Source organism: Antechinus flavipes, chromosome 1 (assembly GCF_016432865.1).
Source record: "Antechinus flavipes isolate AdamAnt ecotype Samford, QLD, Australia chromosome 1, AdamAnt_v2, whole genome shotgun sequence".
Lineage (NCBI taxonomy): Eukaryota > Metazoa > Chordata > Mammalia > Dasyuromorphia > Dasyuridae > Antechinus > Antechinus flavipes.
This window is the reverse complement of record NC_067398.1, coordinates 309,331,593-309,351,115: the sequence shown is the minus strand read 5'-3', so window position 1 is coordinate 309,351,115 and position 19,523 is coordinate 309,331,593. Positions and strand designations below refer to the sequence as shown.

The window sequence follows — 19,523 nt, the reverse complement described above, 5'->3', positions numbered from 1 at the left end:
GGCTCCCTGGGCTCACCCCCTCGTTCCCACTCCCACCCCACCCCCATCCTCAGGGCTATAGCCCTAATAATCCAGGAGCACATTACATACGAAATCTGAGTACTTGCAAATTAATGTTTAATGTTTACAAAGCCAAAGGGGCCAGAGTTCCTTTAAAAAAATTTCTGTACAGTTCAAGGAGAACAAGTAGTTCTAAGACACACCACCATGTACAAATAACTTACACATGAACTTTCCCTTCCCTATGGGACAAAGACAGGGAAGAGAGGGAGTCAAGGTTATTATTCCAAGGTTTTTCTTGTTTCTCCTTTTTTTTTTTTGGTGGGATGGGATGGAGACAGATCCATCCAGGTCAGGCACGGACACATTAAGAAATAAGGCTAGGGGGAAAAGGGAGTCATCCACAGAGCCCAGGGTCCAAGGCCCTGTGGGGAGAAAAGGGGCCAGGGTAAAAAGCAAACAAAGTCTCAGGCAGCCTACGTGGAGGACTTAAGGCGGGCTGAGGCTGATCGGGAACTAAGCAATTTGTCCACCATGGTACGTGCATAGCGCAGGCGGCTGGCCAGCTCCTTACAGCAGCCATGCTCTTCCAGAAGGCTGAGCTTGTATGTTCGGAAGTCCCGCTTCTCATCAATGTAAGTCACAGCTGCCATCAACGGGCAGAGTATCAGCTTCGTATGGTCCTAGAAAGGCGAGAAGACAGGGAAAGACCCCAAGGTGACCTCAGAGTCAAGAGTCAAAAGACACTTGAACTAGAACTTGAACTGAAAAAGCTATCTAAAAACCTTACTTCACAGCAGTAGAGAAAAATCAGTCAAGATTAAAATTTAGATCTTTTGCTTCTAAACTCATTCTAGGCCTCCATAGTGGCACACTGCCCCCCTTGCAGATCTCCTGACACTTGAGGGCTCACCTGGAAAAAGTTGATTTGTACAGTGCCATTGCTGAGGTGTAGGATAATGGCACTGCGAGTACGAAACCAGGTACGCAGGTAGGGAAGGCGAGCCAGCTCATCACCTTCTCTTGGGGTGATGTTAGCACCAGCCTTCAGCAAGTGCTCACTCATGTAATTGCGGAAATACTTGAGGAGAGTAATCTAATGAGCAAAGAACATTAAAAAAAGGAAAGTGAGAAAGGAACATTAAAACCCACAATCAAAATCTCTGGAGAGCTGGGTTCTTTCTGGGATAGTGGGGAAAATTCCCTCAAAGCCGGGAAGAACAATGAGAGACTCCAGACAAACTGCCACCCACCACCCCCAGAATGGTCACCAGTTCCCCAGCTCTTAACCCAGCCAAACCAGCTTACAGAGAAGCTACCCACCTATTTTTGATCTCACCTTTTTGGTCAGTGAGTTAGGATAGGAACGCACAGTGAGGTAGGATTCTGAGCCATTTTGCTCGATGTATTGCAAACTATCCCCATCATTATACAGAATAAGCCGAGTGGAATCATTAAACAACACACCCACACTGTTATCACAGAGCTGGTATCCTAGGTGGGAAAGGGTCAGTTAGACACACATATATTTTCTCTGCCATATGATATTATGGGAGCTTTTATACAATGCCCACCTAATGCATGAGTCTGATGAGAAAGATTCCTCGTTCCCCCTCCCCCCCCGGATATGTCAATCAAAGCTAGCTTCTCATTTACTTTCCATTTGAGATAAAGAATCAACCTACCCCAACCCAGTGAAAAAGCTTTGGGTCCGGAATTCATCGGCATGTATGGCCCCTGAGAGAAGAGGCCAAGATAGGAATGCCTACTCTGAGACTTCTTAAGTCTAACCCCCCATATTTTACAGAAGAGGAAATTTTTATCAGCCCCAGGGTGAGCCAAAAGGAAGATGGCTGGAACCTACCAAGGCCATACTTGTCTGAATAATCCACCCATTTGCTGACCCAGAAAATGGGAATGCAGGCAGGGTCCTCTGCCTCCTCTGAAAGGGAAACAGAATATTAAAATTAAGTCACAGAATTCACAGAGGTGAGTGAGAATTTATATAGACCTTCTAATTTCCTTCCTCAATAACACATGGATACCTTTCAAAACATCCTTATAAGTGTCTATCCAGCCTCTACTGGAACGATTTCAAATATAATTAGCTCACTATCTCCTATAGCATCCCTTTACATTTACTAGATAACTCAAAGGTTCCAAGTTCTCTGTATAACAAAGAAAAAAATCTGCCTCCTAAATTTCAGACCTAAAGCATCCAAGGAAAATGAGATCCAAAATCTTTACTACTTCAGGGTCTTTCAAACGGAGATCATTTTCCCTTTCCCTCCCACTTAGGAAACACAATGAAAAGCCCTGCAAGCCCAGGTGTAGCTTGGAGGCAATCTCCCCTTTCTCCCGAGGTGCAATTCCCACATCCTGCCTTGAGATAAGACCCACCTTGCCTCACCAATCTCCGATCGGAAGGCTTTGCCGCATTGACACTGAGCAGTTGCTGCAGCATGTCAGAGAGGTAGCAGTCAGCAGGCCCATTTGGCTCCTGAACTATTGGTTCTTCTTTTTCAGGGGGCTGCTCAGGGGCAGGGCTATCCATTCCTGGGGAAAGAAGAGCATGGGGAGAGATGAGTTTACAAGGCTAGGGACAGAGAGGCAGGTTCTCAGTACCCAAAGGATTCAGACGAGGCCCAGTATACAGACCCGCTGCGGTTGCACCCAGTCTTTGCCAACAAGAGGCCATGAAGGCCAAGTTCCTCCCAGCTTCACCCCCCTCTCCCCACACCAGGAGGATGCTTCCAGGTGACCTACTTCTTTCACAAAAAGGAGGACCAAGGGAACCAACACCGAAGGCTCAGCTGAGTTCTCCCAATACTCCTCTCCAAACAACTTAGAAATAATGCCTCAAATCAGATTCTGGAGCGGCAGAGGGTCAGAGTGAGACCTTCTTACAGCCCAATACAACACTGTCGGTTAAAAAGACAGATCTGAGACTTGGGAGAGTCAGGCTGGCCCAGAGATCCATGGAGATGACAGCAGCAGCAGCAGGCTCAGGAGTTCTCAGCACAGCACCTTGGAAGCAACTTCCAAACTTCCAGAACTAGTTCTGAAAACCCTAAACTTGAGGCAGTGCCCCTCTGCCCGCCCCACACTCAGAACAGAGCCTGACCATAAGTTCCAGATCAAGAAACATGATAGAAAAATGACAACAGAAAAGAAGCCGAACACAAAAAGCTACTATGGTGACAGCATGACAAGGAAAGCAAAACAGCCACTACATTCAAAATCTAAAAAGAAACTGGACATCAAGCCCCGAGAATTCTGGAAGTGGGGAAATGGTAGGGGAATAAAAAATTATTTTCAGAATCAAAGTGATAGAGGAAAAAAATTTGTTTTAAAAAATGGATGCAATGGAAGAAAAGTTTGAAAAGACAATTAAGTTTAGCAAAAGAAAAAAAAAAAAGCACCAAAAAATACTGATCTAACCATTTTAGAGCAATTTGGAGCTAGGCTAAAAGGGCAATCCAACTGTATATACCCTTTGATCCACTATTAGAACTGTATACCTCACAGAGCAAAGAAAAAGGAAAAGAACCTACATAACATGGTTATACCAGCAAAAAACTGGAAATTGAGAAGATGCCCATCAATTGGGAATAGTTAAACAAGTTGTAGATACGAATGTAATGAAATACTATTGTTTTTAAAGAAATGAAGAGCAGGTGGATTTCAAAAAAATCCTGCTGAGTGAAGTAAGCAGAACCAGGAAAACATTGTGCACAGTAACAACATTACAATGATCAACTTTGATAGACTTAGTTCTTCTCGGCAATACAATGATCTAAGACAACTTTTTTTTTTTTAACTGAGGTAGTTGGGATTAAGTGACTTGCCTAAGGTCACATAGCTAGGAATTAAGTGTCTGAGGGCAGATTTGAACTCAGGTCCTCCTGACTTCAGGGCTGGTGCTCTATCCCCTCCCTGCGCCACCTAGCTGCCCCAATCTAAGCCAATTCTAAATTCCCAATGGAAAATACTATCCAGAGAAAGACCTAAAGAGTCTGAATGCAGATCAAAGCATTTAAGCATAGTATTTTCATTTTTTTTTTGGTTTGTTTTATTTTCTTTCTTGAGGCTTTTCTTTTGTTCCAATTCTTCCTTCACAAAATGATGTTGAAATATATTTAAAATGATTGCACATGTATAACATATATAAGAGAGCATGCCATCTTGAAGAGTGGGGAGGGAAGGGAGGAAAAAAATTTGAAATTCAAAATTTTAAAGTGAATGTTGAAAACTATCTTTACATTTAAAATAAAAATAAAAAATAAATATAAAAATAAAACTGAAATAAGTTGGGGGGAGGAGAAAATAACACTTAAAACTGGCCAAATGAAAAGAGAAGAATTCATTGATGAAAAAACTTCTTAAAAAGTAGAATTGGCCAAATAGAAAAAGTGGTAGAAAAGCTCACTGAAGAAAATAATTTCTTAAAAAAAAAAATCAGAATTGAGCAAGTGGAAACTAATGCTCCATGAGACACCAAGAAAAAAAATAAAAATAAAAAAAGAACTCACTGAAAAAATAACTGACATGGAAAATAGATCAAGGAGAGATAATTTAAAAATTATTGTATCACTTGAAAGCTATGATCAAAAAAAGTGCATAGACATCATAGTTTCAAGAAATCGTCAAGGAAAACTACCCCAATTGATATGCTCAAGCAAGAGGATAAAGCAGAACTTGCAAGAATCCAAAAATCACTACCTGAAAAAGATCCCAAAAGGAAAACTCCTGAGAATACTGTAACCAAATACACAGATCAAAGAGAAAATACTTCAAACAGCCAGAAAGAAATCAATTATCACAGAGCCTAGATAAGATCATACAAGACTTAGCAGCCACCACATTAAAAGAACACAGAACTTAGAATATAATATTGTTGAATGCAAAAGAGCTGGGATTATAATCAAAAATAACTTAACAGAGCAAGACTGATTATAATCCATCAAGGGAAAATAAGAACATTTAATGAAATAGAAAGTGTTCAAGCACACCTAATAAAGCCAGAGCTGAATAGAAAATATGATTTTGAAATGCAAGACCCAAAAGAACCAAAAAAAGGTAGACATGGAAGAGAAATCATAAAGAACTCAACGAGGTTAAACTATTTATCTTTCTATATGGCAAGATGAGACATGTCTTCTAAGAACTTTACCATTATTAGGACAGTTAGAAGGATTCTACATAGAGGGTAAAGAACAAATAGGGGGAAATTATCTCACATAAAAGATGTTAAAAACTCTTAGTAGAGTTGAACCTCACTCATATCTAAATTGGTTAAAAGACGGGAAATATATACAGAAAAGGAAGGAAAGGTGATAAGAAAAGGGGGTCAAGGGTAACAAAAGGAGGCAGACAAAAGGCAGTGGTCAGAACCCCTTTGGATTTGTCTTCTTTCACAACATAACTAATACTGTAATATGTTTAGCATGATTAAACATGGATATACAACCTACATCAACTGCTTACTGTCTCAGAGAGAGGTTGTGATGAGGGAAGGAGAAAAAATGTGGAATTCAAAAATATTTTGTAAATATGGATGTTAAAAAGTGTCCTTATATGTAACTGGGGAAAAAATAAAACATTTAAAAATAGAAGTAAGTTTACTTTTAAGAAGTAAACAGAGAGATAGAATTAAAATCAGGGACTGGAGCAGAATATTATGCATCAGCTGAAGTAAAAAAAACAAGCAATCATGATTTCAGACAAAGCAAAAGGAAAAACAGGCTAATTAAAAGGGATAAGCAAGGAAACTTCATCTTTCTAAAAAAAAAAACAAACAAACTCACAGACAATGAAGTTGTACCAATATTAAACATATAGAGTACCAAATGGCATAGCAACTAAATTACTAAAAGAAAAGTTAAAAAGAATCACAGTAGGGGCAGCTAAGTGGTGCAGTGGAGAGAGCACCAGCCCCGAAGTCATGAGGACCTGAGTTCAAATCTGGTCTCAGATACTTAATACTTCCTAACAGGGTGACTCTGGGCAAGTCACTTAATCCCTTTGCCTCAGCAGGAAAAAAAAAAAAAAAGAATCACAAGTAATAACAGACAGTAAAACTATTCTAGTAGGATATCTCAGCTTTCCCTTCTCAGAAGTAAATAAATCTAACCATAAAAAGTCAAGGAGATGACTAGACTTTTAGAAGTTATGTTAGACCTTTGGAGAAACTAAATGGGAGTATATCCCTTTCTCAGCTGTACATGGCATCTTCACAAAAATTAAGCATGTATCAGGGCATAAAAACCTCGTAACCAAATGCAGAAAAGCAGAAATATTAAATGTATCTTTTTCGGCCCATAATGCAATGAAAATTACATTTAATAAAGGACCACAGAAGTATGGATTAAAAATAGAATTGAATCCAAAAGAATGAACGGGTCAAACAACAAATCACAGAAATAATAAATCCATTAAGAGAATGACACAATAAGACAACACTCCAAAATTTGTGGGATTCAGTCAAAGCAATTCTTAGGGGGAAATGTATATTTCTAAAACACATTAATAAAGTAGAAAAAAAAGCAGATTAAAGAATTGGACATAAAACAAAGAAAACCACTGAATTAACACATACAACTAGGAGCTATTTTTATGAAAAAAGATAAACCATTGGTTTCCTCAACTAGAAAATGGGAATAATATTTGTCCTGCCTAATTCACAAAGTGGGTATGAGGCAAGAACTTTATAAATCTCAAAAAAAACCACAAATATGTTATTAATTTTAATCTATCCAATGCTTTTTATAGTAAGAAACTGAGGTCCAAAGAAGAATTTTTTTGTATTTTTGGGGGGACAAAAAGATTCTTCTTACTAAGAAGAAATCTAAATGTCATTACTTATGATTCACATTTTTAATAGGCTTAAATTATTTAATAAAAAAGTTTACCCAAAAGAAAAAAAAACCCAACTGCCTCTTGCTAACAACTGAAACTAAAAATTTAGATGTCCAGGCTAGCCAACTAAATTACTTTTTCTTTAATAGAACAAAAACACTTCTTAACACCTCAACAGTTATACTAACAGACAAAGTAGAAGAGTTAAACAAGCTTTTAAAAAAGTTTCTTGGCTAATCATTGCTATCATAATACCAACTGGTAGAAATTCTCCCTCTCTCCCCTACTGCTGTTGTGTTCAGACAAAGTCACTTCAGAAGTTGGTCAAAAAAACTGTTAAAGAAATCACTGTGTTAAAATGTAGTGAGTATGTATTTTCCTATTTTTGAGTTGTGGATGTCATATGAAGATTTTATCAAATACTTCAAATACATTTTTGCTTTAATCTTGTCACTTAATTACTAAAAATGGGATATTCTGGGTATCTGACTAATGCAAATGATCAACCTGTATTTGGAAGAACCTTAGTGATCAAATGAGTCTAAACTATATTTTTCTAACAGAAATTCCTAACCTGGATTCTGTGACATTTTTTTCCTTTTTTTTTTCCTGTGACATTTTTTCAAGAAAACATTGATGACTATGTTTTAACATAGCTGCTTAATTTTGTATTCCCATGTATTGTATTTTATACATTTAAAAACATTATTCTGAGATGGAGCCCATAGGTTTCAACAATCTGTCAAAGGGGTCCATGGTACCAAAAAAAAAAAATTAGCAACTCTTAAATTACAGGAATTTTTTTCTAATGACTCCTTAACAAGTAGTTATTTATGTATAACTTTTTCTTGAAGACACTGCCAAAAGACTTAAATTTGAAAAGGGAGTTTTATCATTTTTATACTAACTACATTTCAAAACAGTGACTTACTCTTGTTTTTATAATTCTCCAGGTTAACTGCAGCTACCCCTGAATGGTGAGTGATGGTTTGATTTATCCAAGCTTAGAGTAAGTGGAAAGTGACTCTTCTAGGCTAGGTGATTCTGAGGGCACACACCCCCTGGAGGACCTGGAATTAAGGGCCAATTTAGATGCTGTAGTACAGAGCAACCCTGCCACGTGGGCTAGATACCACCTCCCACATACATGTCAGCCTTGCACCTCAGGATTAACCTCAGGCCAGTCTCCTCTTTTTGGAAAGGGTAGAGAGATTACTTGGCCAGCGCTAGCTGCTGGTTCCCCACCTCTGCTCTATTCAAACACCCCAAGGAGACCCCACTCACCCTGAGGGTTAGGGCAGGGTTGGGTTCATAAAAACAAAAAACTCTGTGGGCTGAGAAATTCTGTTCATTTTCAAGGCTTCATTCATCTAGTACCTTCTGTGAGAGGTATCAAACACCCTAAGGGCTGGATGACCAGAAGGCACCAGGGCCCAAAGTCTAATCTTTCCACTTAGTTGTACCTTTATTGAGAGCCACGAGAGGCTTCCGGCCTCCAGAATCCACACTGTTGGGTGCAATGGAAAACCTTGGTGGGACTGTGAGACAGGTAGTGGGAAGCCGGGAGGGGATGTAACCAGAAGAAAAGAACTCGTCATTGAGAAGCTCATTAATGGTGGGGCGGGAGGCAGGATCAGAGCGAAGCATCTTCTGGATGAGGGAGGCAGCCACAGGGTTGATGTGCTAAAACCCAAGGGAGAAGACAACTATGAATGGGAGGTGAGAAAAATTACAGCTAACATTTATATAGAACTTTATGTTTTCCAGAGTACTTTACACATATTATTTCACTTGAAGCTCACAGTAATAGTTAAATAGTAGAAAGCTGGCCTAGAAGCCAGGAAGAGCTCAGGATGAGTCCTGTCCCTAACCTATAATAATTATGTATAAGTCACTTAATCTCAAGGATGCTAAGCTCCAGCTTTTTAAACTGTGTTTTGCTATCCTCTTTGTTGATGAGGAGGATGCTAGGCCAGGTGTTTCATCAGGCAAAACCTTACCCTGCTGAGGGATTTTCAACCCTAGGAAAAATAGAAGAAAAAAGGAAAGGACTCCATAGAGACACTGCAGAAAGATCCAGGCCTAACCCAGGGAGAGAAGAGCTCCTTTGTGATCACAGCTTTCTATTTCTCAGGGGCTGTCTTACTCCCTCACACTCTTAGATAAAGTATGTACAGCAACTTTCTAACTAAATCTGGAGAGTCGCAAAAATATGATTATCAATAAATGTCTGATTTGTTTATTTATTTTATATATTTCCATACCCAGGGTTTTATAAAAATTTCTCAGGCAAAAAGGGGTCTTGAGTGGAAAAAGTTTAAGAAGCCTTGTTCTAAGCCACTCTTTCAAGGATGTAAGTTGCAAGGAAGCTGCTGATCTGCACTGATAAAGAGAATTCCCTCATATAAGGTTGCCCTATATAAAATCACAAGTCTAGTTCCTATATTTTGATTTTCAAACAATTCTACGGGATAAGTGCCATTACAATTCTCATTTTACAGATAAAGAAATTGAAATTCAGAAAAGTTAATGACTTGCTAAAAGTCACTCAGTCAGTAAATATCTGCAGATGGATTTGAACTCAGTTCCTGCTGATTCTAAATACTTTGCTGTCTAAAGGGCAGTTAGCAGTAGCAGTAGCAGACAAGTGACATACTAGACTAGTTCTGTCTAGGTCACCAGTACATAGAAATCTGCATGCTCTCATTTGAGGTTTTGCCAGGATAACTTTCCCCCATCTCAGAAAGAATCATGACCTTGCACATACTATCACTAGATTTAGGTAGAAAGTTGCTTTAACAACTCTGAGATAGCACTACACACCCGTCAGATTGGCTAACATGACAGGAAAAGATAATGACGAATGTTGAAGGGGATGTGGGAAAACTGGGACATTGATGTATTGCTGGTGGAGTTGTGAACGGATCCAACCATTCTGGAGAGCAATTTGGAACTATGCTCAAAAAGTCTTCAAACTGTGCATATCCTTTGATCCAGCAGTGCTACTACTGGGCTTATATAAATCTTAGAGGAGGAAAAGGGACCTACATGTGCAAAAATGTTTGTGCCAGATGTTTTTATAGTGGCTAGAAACTGGAAAATGAGTTGATGCCCATCAACTGGAGAATGGTTGGGTAAATTGTGGTATATGAATGGGATGGAATATTATTGTTCTATAAGAAATGACCAGCTGGATGATTCAGAGAAGCCTGGAGAGACTTACATGAACTAGTGCTAAGTGAATTGAGCAGAACCAGAGAACATTATACACTGCAACAAGATTATGCAATGATCAATTCTAATGGACATGGCTCTCTTCAACAATGAGATGATTCAAACCCGTTGCAATGATCTTGTGATAAAGAGAGCCATCTATACTCAGAGAGAGAACTGTGGGAACTGAATGTGGTTCACAACATAGCATTTTCACTCTTTTAATTGTTGTTTGCTGCATTTTATTTTCTTTCTCATTTTTTTTCTGATTTGATTTTTCTTGTGCAGCAAGATAATTATATGAATATGCATGTATATTTTGGATTTAACACATATTTCTACCATGTTTAACATATATTAGACTACTAGGGGAAGGAACCAGGGAGGGGGGAAAAACTAGAACACAAGATTTTGCAAGAGTTAATGTTGAAAAATTATCTATGCATGTTTTGAAAAATAAAAAGCTTTAATAAAATAAAATAAAAATACAAAGTAAATTGGACTAGGAAAGAAAAAGAAACTCACTGTAAACACTTTAGTTAAGACTAAGACAGCCCTTGAGAAATGGAGAGAAAGCTGCGATCAAAAAGGATTTCTCTTCTCCTCAGGTTAAGCTTCTGTCTTTCTACAATGTCTCTACAGATTCTCTTCCCTTCTCCTCCTGCTATTTTTTCTAGGGTTGAAAATCTCTTAGCAGAATAGAGGTTTGCCTGATGTCATACCTGGCCTAGCATCTTTCTCACCAACAAAAGGTATAACAGAATATATTCAAAGCTCTTTGAACTAGGCTGAAGAAACCCAACCCTACAGAATGAAATCGAATATCCCTTACTGAGGTAAGGACAATGATAGATTAAGAGGTCATTGTTTTGTGGACAAAATCCTCCTCTGCCAAGAGACACAGAATTTAATTTTATTTCTTATGCACGTTAAAATACCTGGCCCCAAGGAAATCATAAAGGAGGGAAAAGGACTTACAAGTGCAAAAATGTATGTAGCAGCTCTTTTTGTGGTGGCAAAGAACTGAAAAACGAGTAGATGCCCTTCAGTTGGGGAATGACTGAATAAGTTATAATAGATGAGTATTATGGAACATTATTGTTCTATAAAAAATGATGATGACTTTAGAAAAGGCCTGGAGGGGCCGCTAGGTGGCGCAGTGGATACAGCACCAGCCCTGAAGTTAGGAGGACCTGAATTAAAATCTGGCCTCAGACACTCAACACTTTGTAGCTGTGTGATCCTGGGCCAGACACTTAACCCCAATTGCAAGGAAGGAAGGAAAGAAGGGAGGGAAAAGGCCTGGAAAGATTTGTATGAATGATGCAGAGAGAAACAAGCAGAAGCAGGAATACATTGTACACAATAACAGCAAGAATGTGCGATGATCAATTATGAAAGACTTGGTTTTTTCCACTGGTTCAGTGAATCAAAGCAATCCAATAAACTTTGGATAGAAAACACCAACTGAACCCACTGAAAGAACTATGGAGACTGAATAAATCAACATATGCTATGTTCACTTTTTTCTTCTGGGTTTTTTTTTCCTCTTGTGATTTTCCTTTTTGTGCTGATTTTTCTCTCCCACTATGAATCATAAAGAAATGAATGTATATGTATAACCAGAAAAAAAAAATTTTTTTAAAGAAATAAAAGAAAAAAAAAAAGTACCTGGCCCCATTTTTGGCTCCTGACTAGATTTAGCGGGTTCCATCCGGAGGCAGTGAAGTGTTCTACTGCTGATCACCCCAGCTCCGTTTAAGCACCCCAGATTTATAATCAAAATGGACTAAACCAAGACCCAAAAGTTTAAGTGATTTGCCCCATAGACATAATAAGTAGAGGCAGCTAGGTGGCGCCACAGTGCATAGTGTCAGGAAGACATCTTCCCGAGTAGAAGGTGGTCTCAGACACTAGCAGGTGACACTCTGGGCAAGTCACTGAATGTGCCTCGATTTCCCCACCTGCAAAATGAGCTAGAGAAGAAAATGGCCAGCCACACTAGTATCTTTGTCAAGAAAACCCCAAATAGGGTCACAGTCAGACATGACTGAAACAACTGAACAACAAGCTTCGTAAACAGATGGCACTGGTCCGGATCCACAGAGTTCAGTGAATAAAATTCCCTCCCAGACTTCAGTGTGTTCTCTGGGAGGACTGAAAAGCAGCTGAGTACAGAACCCCCCAAGTCTTCCAAACTGTTTACTCTTCTAGATGTTTAGATAGGTTTTTATTTTTTATTTATTTATTTTTTGCTGAGGCAACAGGGGTTAAGTGACTGGGCCAGGGTTACACAGCTAGGAAATGTTCAGTGTCCGAGGTAACATTTGAACTCGGATCCTCCTGACTTCAGGGCTGATGCTCTATCCACTGCGCCACCTAGCTGCCCCCTCTTGGGTAGTTATAAAACACTTTATCTGACGTTAGATTTTTGTCACTGAATTCTTTTAAAATTTCAAGTGTGTTTAAAGGAAAAAAAGTGGTTTTTTTGTCCTTGTCTCTTAGTACTTGGCATAATGCCTTGTACAAACCAAGTACGTAAATATAAAAGGTTTTCCTGGTCAGCAAACAATAGAAAAATAAAGTGAATAGAAAACTTATACTGACAAGACTAGGGTTTGCCACTGAATAATTAGCAAATCATTATATATATCATATCATATGTGTACACACACACACACACACACACAGCTCCTAAAATCCTAGCGCAGTTTCAAACTATTCAAGCTCAAAACTACACTAAGACTTTTAAGAATCCTATAAAATGTATCTCTAGAACAAGATAAGCTGCAATTGAGCAAAAGAAAGGGATTTTGGGAAATCATGATTACTTTCTGTTTTTTATTTTTTAATTTTAAATAGCATTTTTTTCCAATTACACATAAAGACCATTTTTGAGTTTTAAATATTCTACCTCTTGCTTTCTCTTTTCTAAGAGGGTATCGATATAGGTTATATATGTGCCATCACATAAAAGATATTTCCACATTAGTCATGTTGTGTCATGTAATAAAAACTGAATTCTCTTTCTCTCAAACACCTAATATGTGCCAAACATTGTGCTAAATCCTAAGATCACCAAGAACAGTATCTGCCTTTAACTATCCACTGAGAGGAAAAACCAAATATAACTAGGTATTTTTAAATAAACACACACACTCATTAGGTAATATCTAGAGTGAAGAACATAAGCAACTTGATTTCTTGTAAGAAGTGGCACTTGAGCTAAGCCACTTCTAGGTGGTAGAGGGGAGGAGAAAATTTGTGAGGGACAGATACAAGCCTGCGCAAAGACATGGAGACAATTTAAAAAATGGAATATTATTGTATAGGGAACGGCAAATAGATCAGTTTGGAGTATAATGAGGAATAAGGCATCTTATAAAGGGCTATAAAATTCCAAAAAAAGGACTTTTTTTATCCTACAAGGAATTTGGAGCTATTAAAGCTTATGCCAGAGAAGTGAAATGGTTAGATCTATGCTCCATTAATAACAATTTAGCGTCTGTGTAGACAATGGACTGAACAGGAGAGACTGGATTCATAGAAACCTATTAAGAAGCAAGTGCAACATAAACAAAACCACTGAAGCAAAGATAAGAAGGGAAGCAGAAAGCTAGGAAAAAACTTTTACAATCACTGTTTCTGATATTTCTAAAATTTAGAGAATCAACTCAAATTTATAATCATATAAGCCATTCCTCAATTGAAAAATGGTCAAAAAATGTAAACGAAATTTTCAGATGAAGAAAGCTATTTCCAGTCATATGAAAAAATGCTCTAAATAATTACATATTATAGAAATGCATAGTAAGACAACTCTGAGGTACCACTTCACACTTTTCAGATTGATTAAGATGACAGGAAAAGATAAGTGATAAATGTTGGAAGAGAAGTAGAAAAAGTGAGAATAAATTGTTGGTGGAGTCGTGAAATGATCCAACCATTCTGGAGAGCAATTTGGAACTATGCTCAGAGGGCTTTCAAACTGTTTGATCCAGCAGTGTCACCACTGACTCTGTATCCCAAAGAGATCATAAAAGAGGAAAAAGTAGGGGCAGATAAATGGAAAGAGCACTGGCCCCGAAGTCAAGAGGGCTTGAGTTCAAATTCAGCTTCAAATACATAATACTTCCTAGCTGTGTGATTCTGGGCAAGTCACTTAACTCCAAAAGCCTCAAAAAGGAAAAAGAGGAAAAGAAATGATGAGTAGGCTTTTTTTCAAAAAAGCCTAGAAAGACTTACATGAACTGTTACTTAGTGAAGTGAGCAGAACCATGAGAACATTGTACACAGCAACAAGATTATATGATGATCAACTCTGATGCAAGTGGCTCTTTTCAATAATGCAAATTAAAAGAGACTTGGGATGGAAACTGCCATCTGAATCCATTTGGAGAACTACGGAGACTGAATGAGGATTAAAGTATAATATTTTCAGCTTTTTGTGTGTTTGCTTGGTTTTCTTTTTTCTTTGTGGTTTTTTCCCATTTTGATCTGATTTTTTTTGCAGAGCATGACAAATATGGAAATATGTTTAGAAGAACTGCACATGTTTAACCTTTATCAGATTGGTTACTGATTTGAGGAAAAGGGAGAATGGGAGAAAAATTTGAATACAAGATTTTGCAAATGTGAATGCTGAAAACTACATGTATTGAAAAATAAAAACTATTTTTAAAAAAAGCAGCAGCAAGTGCAATAATACAGGCAAGGCGTGAAAAGGTCTGAAGATAGTAGCTATATGAGTGAAGGGATCATTTATACATGAAAAATGTAGTCTTCACATTTCTATGACAATAGACATAGGAACTTTTGCCTCATGTCATGCTCAGATGAACCTGCAATCAGTGGTATATCTACTCTGGAACCTTGGCCTACCTTGGGAATGCTGTATTCATTTTTCTTAATCCTGATGTAGGTCTCCTTTAAGCAAGATGTTTCAAAGGGTGGTTTGCCTACCAATAAAGTATACCTGCAAAGACAAAGAAGGGAGGTTGTATCTAAGGAAGAGCCAAACCTCTTTAAATGTAAATTAATCCCAAATAACCAATAATAAAACCCAAATGGAATTAAGAGTTGAAAGGAAATACATCTAGCTTCACCTTTGAGTGAAGCTAAAAGACCAAGAGACAACATGATCTATTGGGAAGGTCACTGGTGCTGAAGTCAGGACCACCTGCAAACAACACCTCAAATACTTATTATTTGGGCAAATTGTTAACCTCTCCTTCCAATTCTAAACCAGGACCCTATGAGCACTAATGAAGAGTAACTAGCTTCCTGTCAAAACTTCCCATTCCACTGCTGAGCAACTAACTCAGGGACGGTTTTTTCTTTTTTCTATTATCAAGCATAAGTTTGTCTCTTTGCAACTTCTACCCATTATTCCTAATTCTTCTCTCTGAAGCCAAACAAGAGAAGCAATCCTTCTCTTCCACATGACACTCCTTAAAATTCGTAAAGTAACACTCATGTTCTCTTTTTCTCTAGACTAAATTCTTTCATATGATCTCATTTTATTGGATTCAAGGTCCTTCACTTCACGATCCAAGTTGCCCTCCCCTGGACATCATCTAGCTTATTAATAATGTCATTTCTAAAGGATTTTGGCCCGAAGTAAACACAATACTACAAATGGAATCTAAGTATTACAAGATGATCACCTCCTTCCTTAATAATTGACTGGAATTGTTGCCCCTAAATTCAGGCCAAGATCACATTAATTTTGGCTGCCATATTATACTGGTGACTAATAAATATTGAATTTGCACCCTAAGATACAGAGAACTTTTTCAAGCAAACTTTGGAACCATGCCTCCAGCACCTTCTACTTACAAAGACAATTTTTTTTTGTAAGTCAAATGTGAGGATTGAATGACCCAGAAAAATTAACTTTCAAGTCCTGAGGCCAAGTTAACAGCAAAGGGTATTAGGTACTGCTTGGAAGAGGCCCTCAGTACGATGTTGGTATCAAAAAAAAACTAGTTTTCATTCCTCCAGTTCTCTAAGGATCTTTTTCCAGATAACCATAAATCACCTAAAAAAAAATTAACCCTTCCATGGGTCCTGCCCACCTTCTCAATGTCCCCAGAATTCAGGGTTCTTATATGTCTCACTGTTACTAAAATTCTATCTTCCCTGGCCTATCTTTCTTTCTATTCTTCTCTTCCTCGCAGCCTAGTCCTTAGGATAATGGAGAGCTAAAAAAAAATCCTAAAAGACCTGGACTTGTCTATTTATAAAGGGAGGATTGTCTCTGTCATTCTAGGCTCTTGGGTTCCTAATAAAGAACTAAGTTAGTTCACTACTCACATGATACACCCAATGGACCAGACATCCACCTCAAAGCTGTGACCCTTCTTACTTAGCACCTCAGGGGCTATGTAATTGGGTGTTCCACAGAGAGTCCTCTTCCGTTCACCATCATATTCTACTCTGGTTGCTAATCCAAAATCCCCTGTAATAAGAGTAATAAGAAAATCATTCTTCTTTCCAGGAATCTAGATTGAGTTGATCCATAGATCCATTTAAGTTGTTACTGAAGCCTACTTCTGGCACTTAGTAGCCTAGGAGACCCTTTCAACAAAGTTGTCCCCATTGTGGCCTACAGTTTAAAATATAATTTTTCCATTTCATCTCTCCAGATTGGGGCAAACTTATGAAAGAGATTATCTCCCCTACCTCATCTCACTCTGTGTGTGTGTATGTGTCTGTGTTTGGGGGGGAGGAGGAAGGGGATGAAGAGGGGAGGAATTATATCCTCCCTTGTATAATAGGTGCCTGTCTCCAAATTTTTTTGAAATATGATCCAGATTTCCTTTTGGTTTCCACAGTAAATTCAGGACCATGTCTTTTCCCTCTGGTTCCCCAGTTCTACTGCATAGAAGAAACAAAGAAAAGCATGTTTGTTGATTATTTCTATACTATCCTTTTAGCTACCAACTTGTGGCTGCCCTCATCTCCCCATCTCCCACCTCCATCCTCCTTTTCTTATAAATATGGAACTGTATGATAAATATGGAACAATGTTACATGTTAAACCTACATTGGATTGTTTGCTGTCTAGGAGAAGGGAGTGGGGAGGAAAGGAGGGAGAAAAATTTAGAACACAAGGTTTTGCAAGGGTGAATGTTAAAAACTATCTTTGCATGTATTTTGAAACTAAAAAGCTATTTTTAAAAAATCATGGAGCTGTGCAAGGGAAATTATGATTCTGGGCAAATCCTGCAAGTATTTCAGAATTAAATCTTCCCCAATCCACAGTTTACTTCTGTGAGGTTGTACATTTAAGCACAGCTACTTACTTCAGGCAAGAGGAGTTACATAACAGTTAAAACAGAAGCCTATAAAACTGTACTAGACCCGTTTAGCTCATGGAAAAGGCTAATCCCACAGAAAAAGGTAGTAATTTATTCCCATGTTCTTTTGCATAAGGATTCTGGGTAGCCATATAGCATATTCATCATGCAATTGTATCCACTTATGAAATTCTTGTCTTCCTGGACAAAATCCCAGCCTGGTTAAGGATTATGAGGGGATTCCCAGTCTTACCTATCTTCACCTCCATTTCATCATTGAGGAAAAGGTTACCCAACTTGAGATCTCTATGAATAACTTTATTTTCGTGGAGATATTGACAGCCTAGAACAATTTGGCGAAGGTAATACCTGGCCTCGGGCTCGGTCACTGCTTTCCTTCTTTTATGAAGCTCCAGCAGGGACTGTGGGAGGCAGGGAGAAGAGACAAGCGACTAGTTAGAGAGTTTCAGAGAAAACGGGGAAGTAGGCAGAGAGCTACTCCACCGTAATCCTGCTTAAGAAAGAACTCCCAAGTGACCCTCCCTCCCCTTACTCCCCAGAGTGCTGAGTCCTTGAAGGCACTTGGAAGATCCAGACATCCACTGAGGCCTTGAACTTGAGAACCCAAGACAGAACGTTGGGTCAGTTTCTGGGTTTATCTCAGCCCAGCCCCAACCCCCCTCCTTGGGCTCTCGATAAGTGCCCACGCTGGTCCTATGGTGACCGCTTGGTAGGGAGATAGAAAAGAAAGCATGCCCCACCCCCACCCCCTCTTCCTTCCAGCAGGCCCTCTACTCCCCGGATAGCAACCCCGGGACACCAACGTCTTCCCGACACCCCCCACTCCCCGTGAGTGCTCACCCGCCTCCGGCACAGCTCTAGCACCACGAAGACGAAGTCGCTGTCCTCGAAGAAGCCGTGGAAACCGACGACGTGTTGGTGGACTAGGCTCTTGTGGATATTGATCTCCATGGACATCTTCTCCTTCTGGTGTGGCTTCAGCAGCAGCGACTTGGGCACGATCTTGCCAGCAAACACCTCCTTGCTCTCCAGGTCCGAGAGCTCGAAGCACTTGGCGAAGCCGCCCTTGCCCAGGAAACGGCCCCGCAGATAGCGCCTCCGGGTGCGTGGGTCCACTAGCACCTCGGGGATCTCCGGGGTGGCCGCGGGAGGGACGGTCGCGGTCCCGCCGCCAGCTCCGGCTCCGCCGACACCGACGCCAGGGACTGGTTTGCCCCGGAGCTCCGAGGAGCCCACGCCGGGCTGCCGCAAGGGCAGCTTCCCGGGCGCCGCGTTCATGGTGCCGCCGCCGCCGCCGCCGTCCCCAGCTGGACCCGGCGCCTCTCCCTGCTCCGCCGACTGCTGCTCCGTGCTCCTGCTGCTGCTTCCCGGCTGCTTAGACGTGCCCGGGCGCAGTGCTGCGGCTCTGGTTCGGTTCTGGTTCGGTTCCGGCTCGGCTCGGCTCCACTCGGCTTGACTCCGCTCTGCCCAGCCTCAAGCGGCGCGGCTGCAGGGTCAGCGCAAATAGCCCAGAATTCAAACCCAGCGCCGGGAACGTTACCGAGCGGTCCGCGCCGCCGATTGGCTGCAGCGATTTAAAATCCAAACCCGCCTACCGCGGGGCACTATGGGAGAGCCTTAGCCTCCACCACCCCCCAGTCCCAGCCCCACTTCCGAAGGCAAGCCAAGCTTTCAACAAACTTTATTGACAGCGGTTGGGAGCTGACAAGTTTGGTCTACCTAGGGCTGAGGTCTAAGTAGACATTGAGGAAAGGATGGAAAAGCAAGACGGGAAGCGATCAATGGCAGTCATTGCCCTAGAAAGAAATACTAAGAAGAAGGAAATGGAATTTTGGTCAGGAACTATCTAGGAGCTGCGTATCGTTAATCTAATCTATAATTAAACAATTTAGCATCACCAAATGTTCATCCAGTCTTTGCTTGAAGATATGTGGATGTGTCTAAGTGCGTATGTTTGCATGCATATATTTGTGTATGTATGTGTGCATATTTGCATATATTTGTGTGCATTGTTTATTTGCGTGTGTATATGTGTGTGTACATGTACATATTTGTGTTTATTGTGTATGTATACGTATGCATGTATATATGTGTATTTATGGGCATGTGTGTATATATGTGTGTGTGAGA

The 19,523-nt window shown here is 39.9% G+C and overlaps 1 protein-coding gene across 1 annotated transcript; it reads right to left on the bottom strand.

Annotated features, from left to right (window-relative positions):
• Positions 1-100: 100 nt before the first annotated feature.
• Positions 101-19,019, bottom strand: PLK1 (polo like kinase 1). The gene is made up of 10 exons (XM_051964731.1): positions 18,234-19,019; positions 17,626-17,794; positions 16,387-16,531; positions 14,953-15,046; positions 8,322-8,541; positions 2,401-2,556; positions 1,865-1,942; positions 1,340-1,494; positions 914-1,096; positions 101-683 (listed from the first exon to the last, which is right to left on the bottom strand). The coding sequence occupies exons 1-10, from the start codon at positions 18,669-18,671 to the stop codon at positions 477-479; spliced, it is 1,845 nt and encodes a 614-aa protein (XP_051820691.1). The 5' UTR covers positions 18,672-19,019; the 3' UTR covers positions 101-476.
• Between the last annotated feature and the right edge of the window lie 504 nt (positions 19,020-19,523).

What these genes read in the sequence shown, in the direction of transcription:
- PLK1 (XM_051964731.1), bottom strand. Translation starts at nt 18,671, where the DNA reads ATGAACGCGGCGCCCGGGAAGCTGCCCTTGCGGCAGCCCGGCGTGGGC. An exon ending in ATGAATACAGCATTCCCAAG is followed by an intron (nt 8,542 to 14,952) that starts GTAGGCCAAGGT and finishes CTTGGGTTTTAG; the next exon opens with CACATCAACCCTGTGGCTGC. An exon ending in CTAACTCACTGACCAAAAAG is followed by an intron (nt 1,097 to 1,339) that starts GTGAGATCAAAA and finishes TTTGCTCATTAG; the next exon opens with ATTACTCTCCTCAAGTATTT.